We start from the raw sequence: 11,746 nt of genomic DNA on the forward strand, positions 1-11,746 counted from the left end.
TCGTTCTTTCTCTCTCTCTCTTTCTCTTGCTCTCTCTCCATCTCTCTCTCTCTCTCTTTCTCTCATTCTCTCTCTCTCGTTCTCTCTCTCTCGTTTTCTTTCTCTCATTCTTTCTCTCTTTCTCTCGTTCTCTGTCTCTCGCTCTCTCTCTCTCTCTTTCTCTCATTCTCTCTCTCTCTCATTCTCTGTCTCTCTTTCTCTCGCTCTCTCTCTCTTATTCTCTCTCTCTATCTTTCTTTCTCTCTCGTTCTCTCTCTCTCTCGCTCTCGCTTGTTCTTTCTCTCTCTTTCTCTCTCTCCCTCGCTCTCTCTCTCTCTCTTTCTCTCATTCTCCCTCTCTTGTTCTCTCTCTCTCTCGTTCTCTTTCTCTCGTTCTCTGTCTCTCACTCTCTCTCTCTTTTTCTCTCATTCTCTGTCTCTCTTGTTCTCGCTCTCTCTCATCCTTTCTCTCTCTTTCTCTCTCCCTCCCTCGCTCTCTCTCTCTCGTTCTCTCTCTCTCGCTCTCTCTTTCTTTTTATTTCTTTTTTCCCCACAAGTGGTACTGAAACCCCAATTTCGGTTTTTCCATTGAGCTACACATACATTAGCCAGCTCGCCAGCAGTAACTCCTTTGATAGAAGATGGTAATAAACCCTAATGCCAGCAATAAGACACGTCACCCTTTTATAAATACCCCCCTTACTTATAAATAACATTAGTAACATCAGAGAAAATTGCTCAGATACAATTATAATTATAATATATCACCAAAAATGTAAATATAAAGAGAGATCATTTATAGCACTAAATTGACAATTATGCAGCTACATAATACATTGCAAAAAATAGGATGAAAAACATTGGAGATCAAAATTATAGCTCAGTCATCCAATTGAAATTGGCAAAAGATGACATATGTGCAAAATTGTTACTAGGCAGTTGATTTACATGACAGATGCTAGATATTAACATCATAAAAATCATTATTTATAGTTTATGTCACCTATGTGGGGCAGAATCCATACTTGCAGTACAAGGGAGAGCTGGTTCCATCGACAGATACAGTAATAGACATTTTATGAGGGTTTATTTAAAGATCTGCATATTACTGCTGGACTGTGAACAGAAGGGATATTATACCGTTTCTGTAACCGTTTCACTGCATTTGTCAGACAAAAGATGTAACAATGCTGCAGACAACAGTATTTTAATGTTTCACAGAGACTCCCTGCACCTTTATCACGCTGCATATAAGGTGATGAAAAGAGGAAAACAACATTGTAATTCAATTAGGTAATAACATTGTAAAGCAGTAAAGTGAAAAAGTTCTATCTCTTCAAAAAAATTAGTAAAATTACAATTTGAACTGCATTTTAATAAAGAATATTTTCTCATTCGTAACTTCAATTCTCCTTCACCCAGACTGGATTATTACCAGTCTGTGACATCCTAAATCGCTTAATTCCTCGTTAATTTATACGCTGCTATGTCACTGGTTTCAGGCTGCAGATTACCAGCTTGGAAGTTTTTTCACAGAACGATCTCAGACAGCAGGTTTAAATTAGTGCACTGGGCGCTACTGCAAAAAGTATATACATAGTGAGATGGTCAGTTTACTGATTCATTATATTGACAAAACATATGTATCAAATTTGTGATATGATAAAGGATAGACTTATAAAGGAGTAAAACAAAAATTCTTAGCATGTGATAAGGAAAAAACAATATACAGCAAAATATGGTAAAAAGTAGACCCAATATGTCATTAGCCATTGACAGTGGCTAAACCCAGGGAGCGGAGTCTAATGACAACCCCACTGCTACTCTGGGACCACAGGTCTTGAACCAGCAGCTCAAGTTCACAATCTAACTGGTCTAGAAACATACTGGGAACTGGTCCCTGGAGAACTGAAATAATCTGCATATTCATGAGCGTTGTTCCCGCCCACAAAACAGCTGCCTCCCTCTCTATGTGACGTGTGGGCATTTATATAGATAAATAACGTAATTACTTTACACAACAACATATAGTTGGACCTGACATGGCACAATATTACCTATAATACTACTTATGTTCTTTCTTTACCTTCCAGGGAGATGGTTATGCACTAACAGACACCTGCATGCAACATGCCCACAAGTGGCACAAGGACCTGTGTCTCCTCCTGCTGTCTGCTCACAGCGGGCTTTCCTCGTACTACGCCACTCTTGTAAAACAGATTCCAGATTTACTCCAACTAGACATAGGTAAGTGTGATGGTTAATCTGGAGTGACGTCCTAGTACCCATCATCATCATCACCATCATCGCCATTTATTTATATAGCGCCACTAATTCCGCAGCGCTGTACAGAGAACTCACTCACATCAGTCCCTGCCCCATTGGAGCTTACAATCTAAATTCCCTAACACACACACACACACACACAGACACACAGACTAGGGTCAATTTGTTAGCAGCCAATTAACCTACCAGTACCCATATGCTGTACGTAGGTAGTGATTCTCTATGTAGATGGAAAAGACTTTATTTGGAACTGTTTGATTTAGGATTCCTTTAAAAACATGAATTAGCACCGTACCGTTAATAATATGTCGCTGATAAGTGCGTTTTGTTTAACTTCAAACCGCAAAAGATTTCATGTGGTTTTCTGCTCCAAACCACAGGATTTACTAACAATGTGCTGTTTGAGCTGTCCAGGCGTTCAGAACAGCAGGGAGACAACACTGGCTTATTAATTAACGAGGCAATAATTATTTAGTTATTAAGAGGGCAAAATGTATTCATTCACTTATATTAAAAGGACAATATTTATGCATACTATTATTAAGGGGCAATCTGAATGTACACTTTTATTAAGGGGACAATATTAATGTTTACTCTTTATAAAGGGGGGGATTAATATTATTTATGGGCAATGATAATATTTAATTTGATCATGGAACAATAATATTTTATTTATATCAGGGGAAACCTACACAGATATGGGGAGAACATACAGAGACTGCCCCAGTTGGAATTGAACCCATGACCCCAGCACTATAATACTGCAATGCTAACCGCTGTGCCGCACACTCTATGTAGACTTTGGGGCACTCTGCGTTTATTAATCGACACACACACACACAAGTTGCTGCTATGGGACCCAGAGACACAGAGGGTCTGGTGAAATCCTAATACTAACAGCATATGAATGCTCTGCGCACCCCTGTATATCAGCACCTTTACCAGTGATGTAACTACCACCACTGCGGGGGTCCTGGCCGCTACAAACCCTGAAGTTGAGAGGACCCAGCAATCCTGGGTTACCCTCCCGAGGGCCCGTTCTCTTCTCTCAGAAATTCCACCCCTTTATTCAATTTAATATTTCCCTTTTCCTCCTAAAATACTGCCCTGCTTACCTTCATTTTTGTCTTAAATTAATAATAAGAGTCAGAGGACATTGGGACTGTCTTAATTACATGTGTCACTCTTGTGTGCTTTCACTTTTGTATTCCATTACTTAAGGTGCATCTAGAACAACACTTTACCCAAAAGTGGAAGGTGAAATGCGTTGCATTAAAACTAGAAACACTCTAATCTGCCCCACTCTTCCAATCAGCAGTTGCACTACTGATTTGCACTATCGCAAATGAGCAAATCAATTTGTAACATTCTTTAATCAGTGCATAGTTGAATGTAATAAGTACAGTTAAAACATGAAAACAAGTAAGAACCTACTATCACTTTTATGACTGATGTACTTGGATGTGTATATCTCATATGACATTAATGCATTTGCTGATCGATGCTGCCATGATATTATTATTTTTCCTAGAGGAGCTTGAGCCAGAAAAGACGTTATCGCAACTGTGTAATCAGCTACAGGTAAGTCCTCAGTTATGGATCTATACAGTATTGTGAGTGCAGGTTCGATGTCTGTCTGCTAATATAAAATGGGTCATTTTACAGTATTAGGATACTGTTGTCTGTTCTCTATCCCATAGTGTTGGTATTGTCTTGGTAAACGCTCATGTTAATCTGCTTCATGTATAATAGTCTACTCACAATACAAAGGTTTGTGGGCTTTGCACAGGACCTGTATGATGTCATTGTGTGTGTGGTATGAACATACTGGCAAATTGTAAGACAGGGTGGCACAGTGAATAGCATCGCTGCCACAGCATGAGCTTAATGCCCACCAGGGCACCATCTGTGTGGCACTTGCTTACTATGTTCTCCCTGTGCCCATGTGGGTCTCTACAGGCAGAGCCAGATCACCCATTAAGCATCCCAGGCCCCTGTATTTTAGTATACAATCATCATCATCATCATCATCATCATTTATTTATGTAGCGCCAACATATTCCGTAGCGCTTTACAATTGGGGACAAACACAGTAAACTAATAAACAAACTAGGTAAAACAGACAAAGAGGTGAGAAGGCCCTGCTCGCAAGCTTACAATCTATGGGACAATGGGAGTTTGACACATGAGGGTAAGGCTACATCTTGCATTTCGGCCCAGCCAGACTGCAAAGGTAAAAGTGACTCATAAGCTAAATGATCCTGTCACACAGTAATGGTGGTCAGGGGGTAGTTGTCTTGTGTGAAATTGTGTAACAGGTGGTAATAGGGTAAGGTAGTGAGGTTAAGAGGGTGGTTGAGGAATATTATATGCTTGTCTGAAGAGGTGGGTTTTCAGAGAACGCTTGAAAGCTTGTACACATGAGGAAAGTCTTATTGTGTGAGGGAGAGAATTCCATAGATTGGGTGCAGCCCAAAAAAAGTCCTGTAACCGGGAATGGGAGGATGTAATGAGGGTGGATGAGAGACGCAGATCTTGTGCAGAATGGAGTTGCCGAGTTGGGAGATATTTTGAGACAAGAGAGGAGATGTATGTTGATGCAGCTTTGTTGATGGCCTTGCAGGTTAGTAAAAGTATTTTATATTGAAGACAGGCACCCAGTGTAGAGACATACAGAGTGATTCAACAATATTCAATACAATATATGGATTTACTGGGGGGCCACGGAGCTGTAGGCAGAAGTCTATGGATGATACAGCTCTGACATATGCATTCCTCTGTACTAAACACAATTAAACAAAGCACACTGATAAGGTAATGTAATCTTGAGGTTAGAGTGTCTGTAATGTGTCCGCAGAGCCCAGGGATTGCAGCATAGGTCAGCCTCTCAATTGCATAGTGAGCCTTTCAATTACCCCACTGAAGGCTACCAAGTAACTAATAGCGCTAATAACCTTTTTCATCTAATTAAATGCAAATGTCTTGTGGTATTCTCTCCCATCATGCCCCTTGGTTTACCCATACAATGAAATGCTCATTAATCATGTTAGATTCTAAGGCAGAGAGAACTCGATACATTTCTGTATGAGATAATGCAAATGGAAGAACACAGAATTCTATACAGCTTCCTTTTGATCTCTAATGGGTAAATGTATGAATCTCCGGATTCTTCATCTCAGGCGTGTTCAGCCTCTTCAGCGCTTAAATTTAAAGCGGCGCTGCCTTGTAAAGGGAAACTTCCCTTTACAAGGCAGCGCCGCTTTAAATTTAAGCGCTGAAGAGGCTGAACACGCCGGAGATGAAGAATCCGGAGATTCATACATTTACCCCTAAGTTTTATGACAAAAATACAATACACATCGGGGGACGTTTAGGACAAGCCGTAGTCTGGTAACTAGGAAAAGGTTCTGTAACCACTGGCAGCCAATGAGATTCTAGCTGTTCTTTTTCTAGTACAGTTTGGAATATGAAAGGAAACATTGGACTAGTTGCTATAGATAACAGCACCTTTCTGCTCCCTTTGCACCAGATTTCAGAAACTGTCTCCCGCTGAAAGGAATGTTTATTACTTTACATATTGTAATTGAGGAAGTGTTAGAGAGGTGTAGTGATAGGAAGGCGCAGCTAGATAATACACAAGCCATGCTCCTGTGTATAAACTACTGTATATAATGCCTATATAAATAGCATGGGCCTGATTCGTTAGGGCTCTTAAATTAAGAAATATCTTATTTAAGTCTCCTGGACAAAACCATGTTACAATGTAAGGGGTGAAAATTAGTTTTATGTTTTGCACATAAGTTAAATACTGACTGTTTTTTCATGTAGCACACAAATATCAACTTTAAATTTCGGTGTACAAATAAGCCATCAAGTATTTGTGTGATTGGCTTGAAAAAGTGGAAATGTTGCCTGTAGCCACCAATCAGATTCTAGCTGTCATTTTGTAGAAGGTACTAAATAAATGAAAGCTAGAATCTGATTGGTTGCTATAGGCAACATCCCCACTTTATCAAACCCGTAGCTTAGTAAATCTAGCCCGAGGTCTTATTTAATTTTAAACTCCCATGTCAGTTTTACGCAATGTAGATTAATGCAGCATATTTCTAACGAGTATATGCTGAAGGATGTCATTATAGTTAAGCATTCCTATTTAATATTATACGATATCCTCTAATAGGTGTACACTAAGGACGGACATTGCGCAGTAACCAGCTGTTGTAGACCTTCAGAAGGTGACTGGTTTTGCCTCGTGGTCAACGCCCTATGACTCCCTATACCTGGAGTACCGCTGTTCACATCTGATTTACGATGCAGCTTAAGCCTTGTGTCCTCAGCTAATGTAATTGCAGTTTAAAATACCATCTGTCAGAGTGTTTCACCGTTAAATTGCCTTAGCAATTAAAGTCCTAAATAACACGTTCGCTTAGAAGTCTCTGACATTGGACGGTGCTGTCGTTTAAAAGATCACTGAAATATTTCCAAACTGATTAATTCTGAAAAAGCTGCTGATAGCGACACTGACACATGTACAAGTTACAGAAACGTGTTAGAACGCCAGACATGTAACATGATGCTGAGATCCGGGGGTAGATTGTTTTCTCCGCACACCGGGCTATTAACCCTATCTCTGGCAGAGGCACTGCGGCAATATTGTACCTGGGGTGACCTTGTTTCTTTTCACATTTATGTGATGCGTTGTCTGCTCTTGAAGTATACCTTTAATTTACAAAGCCTATCCTAGAGGATTTCACTTTGCATTTTCCTGAAGTCCCTTTTCATTTTGGAGAAGCTAAACTCGATAAGTAGAAAGATGGATGTAGTACCATTTAACGATACTGATTACGCCCACAGCGACTGCAGCGTCATGGCAATTCCGAAGACTTCTACCTCGCCACGAAAAAAACCCAAAACACTTACTATGACACAGATGAAGTGCTGTGACGACCCGATGTGTTTCTGAATGAGGAAAAGGACGTTGCTTTAAAACGCGGCTCCGATCGACGGGCCCGGCTGCCATTCATCCAATGTACGAATTTAAGAGGAGTCGCGTTTTGACGTGACGTCATTTTCCACATTCGGAAACACTTCCGGTGGTCACATCACTTCATCTATGTCATGGTAAGTAGTTTTCTTTTCTTTTCGGGGTAGTAGTCTTCGGAATTGCCATGTCATTGTAGTCGCTGTCGGGGTAGTCAGTATCATTAAACTAACTACCACTGAGGAAGATAATCAAAACAACAGTGATTCGATCCCATAAATATACCACTTAATTGTTATTTTTAATTTTGTTTTTCCCCCAGTAGGGCAGCAACTATTTCTTAAATAATTATTTGTTTATTATTTCAGCATATTTGTCTGTGCAGTTATCCGAGCTTCAATGACATTTCCGCCTGGGTCACCTAAGTGGGTAATGGAGGTCATTATTCCTTACAAAACACAAGCACGTTGCTTGTAGAAGGTGATCTTTATATCCTGGTATGTGACCCATGTGACATCACTACACTACACCAAATATAGCGAGGTGGCGTGACGTTGCAATCGCTTCATCTTGGCGCCACCACACAGTTCAGCAACTTGCGTCATCATGCAGCAGGATAGCTACAATGGCACGTAGAATTATGTTACCAAGTAGTTCCACTGTGGAAATGGGCGGGATCCGATAGGTTGCGCTGCTTTCCCAGGAATACGGGACATTTCAGGACGGCAGAGAAGTATGATACAAAGCATAGTTGACTACTCTCCCAGAATTTCTGGGAGACTCCCGAACGTTTAGCAAAGGGTCAGGGCCTAAACATGTGATTCACATGGCCACACCCCAAGGGCGGAGAGATTGCTGCCAAAGTTGGCAAATATGATATAAAGTGATACATGTGTAAGAAAACATGCTTTTTTGCTACACATTGAACCATGTCCACCAAATGTTTTGTGCTATTCTGCACAGTATCGCACATCATACATAATCGGGGCCAGCTCTACCATTAGGTGAACCTAGTGGTTTGCCTAAAATGCCAATGGTTAGGGAGCACCTAAAACACTGAAGGATTAACATAATACCACTCATCCAGTGATTTTAACACATGTAGCTTCGGCCACTGACATAAAGGAGAAGCAGCCATTCTTGCATATGAAGTTATTGCCCACTGCTCTTCCAGCAGGGGAGGGCTGGCAAATTTTACCCCCGGGAGCAAGACTCGATTGAGCAGCCTATTAGGAATATTTTAAAGGAAAAACAATGCAGGTGGCCCAGTGATCCAGCCCAAGGTAGCCCACTATGGGACCAGGCCGAGGGTAGATGCCCCCTCGCCCCCCAGCCCAGCATCTCCCTATATTCCAGCTAGCGCTGTGCTGGGAGTGTGGCCCTTGGCTATGATGTCACAGCCAATCGGCACACTTTCAGTCTGAGGAGCCGAGAATCCGTCCCACCTGCCAAGGTAAGAAGGACAAGGCTGAGATACACTGCTTCTGAGTGGGGGCAACACCTAGGGCTTGCACTGGCCCTCTCCATAATTACAGCATAATAACTTGTCTAAGTTACAAACATTTCTTCTTCTAGTAATGATCACACCAGACAATGACAGGTCATTATTGTTAATAAGTCATAGTATGTGACACGTACAGTAACCAGGGCGTTATAACCTGATCCCTGTGGTGTTTGATCTCCATCTTTTTCTGCAACTCAGCGACCGTCTCCAGCTATCCTCAGATCAGATGCTGAAGATCTTACAGGGTTTGTGTGTTCAGATTAGCTGACCACGTTTCTACTACTTCAATTGCTTTCCCGCAGCTGGGTTCTTTTTCATGCTGATTCTCTTATCACTAATTCAAGCATCAAGGGTTAGATCTCTCAGTTGCTATTCTGCTCATACATACATTTAAAGATGAAAAGAAATACATAAACAGATAACTACAGTCAAACTTATGACACCAACTTGCTGATTTCTTAGAAGGCTCCTGGATTTCTCCTGGATTTCTCTGTATTGGTATAGAGCTAGTAAATTATGTAGATCAAAGTTTACCGACAGAGCCCCCTTTTTGAGCCTCCCTTTAAAAAAAATAAAAAATGTTTTAAAATAAATATATTCTATCTAACTTAGAAATACTAGCAGACAGGAATATTTATATAAAGACAATACAAAAATTACCCCTATTCAGTATTTTGTGCTGTCATACTGGTGCATAGTATTCGTGTGCGTTACTGCAAGTGCCCAGTACAGGACAATAATTAATTTTACTAAAGCAAAAGTTATAAAATATTGTATGAGTTGTGTATAGGGCGTGGTGTGATTTCCCAGATGCGGACAACATTTATTTATTTTTACCATGTTATGTACCGGTCTAGATGTGATTTGTCATGGAAGGTCACAATGTGTAGACACCTTACATGATGGGACACGTTTGGGGTGCTTTATGAAGTTTACACCAATTTTTCCTGGGGGTTTAAAATGTGGATTAAATTATCGGAGATTTGAGAGGCCTTTAAACATTTTAAGTCAAACAGGACAGCGTAAAATGCAGAAACAACAGGTAAAGGAATTTAAATGAAATAATATTAAAACAGAACTAAACCATGCAATGACACAGCTTTCATTGGATATCAGGTAGTTTCTATACTTGTTCACAGCATGCTGCCATATGCTGATGAAATAAACTGTGTTGCTTACAGCAATGTATGCTGCATTAAACCTTTTTATATTTTATTTGTGAATGCTTTTATTAAAACAGGCAAAGCAAAAAAAATTCAAATATGGATTTAATATTGCTCTCAGTACACACTCTAAGCTGCTCGCTTAGAGAACAGTCATGGCAGTCTTTAGTTAGTAGAGACTGATGCTGTAGAAATAATAATAATCAGAATAAAAAACAGCAAGGATGCATGGCCTTTGTTTCATGTAGAGCAGCGTTTGACACCACCATCTACTGGCATAAGTGTTACATCACTACACAGTGCAGCTGAGGACCCTGCTCCTTTCACTATATAACTCTCAGTGTGTGGCTCCCTGCTGCCTCCATTCCCCTCCTCACATCATGTCACTGCCCTTGTCACATGCAGCCCTGTCCTCACTAACACATCACTCATCTCCTGATATACTCTGTGCTGATGGAGGACTCTGCTACTTTAACTAAATAACTCTCAGTCTGTGGCTTCCTGCTGCCTCCACAGCCCGTGTCACATGCAACACTCTGCTGACTTACACAATCACAAAGGGATAGGTCACTGCCTCCCACAAGATCAGCACACTCATCCCCTGAAATAATCTGTGCTGCTATGAACATTCCAATTATATAGGAGATAAAGACTGGTAACAATTGGTGCCCAAATCCAAGCTAAACTTCATCTTCATTTTTTTGTAAAGTGTCTCCTCCATTAAATCCATGGCTTGAAATATACTTTTGTACTTTTTGCACGTTGGAGATTACATTATTTTGTGTCTGTCATCTGCGTGTTTGAACAATATTATTAGTCTGAACAAATATTATGGATACTTATGTATTTTTAATTTAAATTTCCAATTAATAAAAACCTAGTTGAGGAGATAACAGCTCACAGGCTGTGCCTATAGAAATGCTAGCAATTTATTTCAAGATGTACGCATGAATTACAAGCGAAAAAATCCTGTTACATTTAATTATGTTTTAATGAACACGTAATTAATAAGCTAACACAATGAAGGCACGTTTAATCACCAGTCTAATTTAGAGAATAGGTAAATATCTGATAAATTTCCCTTACGCCTCTCAGAGTAACTCTGGTATTTCCATTGAGAAATGTGAAGTTGACATTGATTTCAGTAAAATACAATGGGGACGCAGCACCATCTAGTGGCCCCTATGAGGTATAGTCATGGATGAGGAATGCTCATTGGTCTCTCAACACATCTTTATTAACCGGCTAATAATTTTAATTCCTGTCTGTTTAACAGACGCCACGTAAGGCTGATTGTTATTAAGCTTCCCACAGCTTGAGACGTCTAATTCGGTAGACCTGTAAGCAGAGAAGATTTTGTAGGATTGTCTTGAGAAACATGAAGTTATTCTAATTAAAAAGCATTCACAGATAATCATCAACATCATCAACATTTATTTATATAGCGCCAGCAAATTCCGCAGCGCTTTACAATTTGGAACAAACATTAATAAAACAATACTGGGTAATACATACAGACAGAGAGGTAAGAGAACCCAGCTCACAAGCTTACAGATAATGCAATTCTCAGCCTCAAAGTCTGAAAGAGCTTTCACAGCTATGATATAGAATTAATCTTTTGTTGGGCCAGTGACTTGTATTTCTGAGTTAGTCAGATATAAATTACAGTGAAAAAATATGGTTGATTTTTTTTAATGTATTTAATTTTAAGTATGTTTTATACACACACAGTATGCATCTTTGCATTTGAATTTACTATAGGAAAAGAGGGACCTCTTTGCAGTTATTTCATACCTCTCAACTAGTAACGCATCTCTCCCTCTCCTCACTTCTG

At 40.0% G+C, this 11,746-nt stretch overlaps 1 protein-coding gene across 1 annotated transcript in view; it reads left to right on the forward strand.

Annotated features, from left to right (window-relative positions):
* Nucleotides 1-11,746, forward strand: part of FAM135B (family with sequence similarity 135 member B) — a 146,369-nt gene that overhangs the window by 84,347 nt on the left and 50,276 nt on the right. The window contains exons 8-9 of the mRNA XM_075211682.1: nucleotides 2,072-2,225; nucleotides 3,796-3,845. Coding sequence (XP_075067783.1) covers nucleotides 2,072-2,225; nucleotides 3,796-3,845 — 204 coding nt within the window. The remainder of the gene's footprint in view (nucleotides 1-2,071; nucleotides 2,226-3,795; nucleotides 3,846-11,746) is intronic.

The sequence above is a fragment of the Mixophyes fleayi genome, chromosome 5 (genome assembly GCF_038048845.1).
Source record: "Mixophyes fleayi isolate aMixFle1 chromosome 5, aMixFle1.hap1, whole genome shotgun sequence".
Classification (NCBI taxonomy): Eukaryota; Metazoa; Chordata; class Amphibia; order Anura; family Limnodynastidae; genus Mixophyes; species Mixophyes fleayi.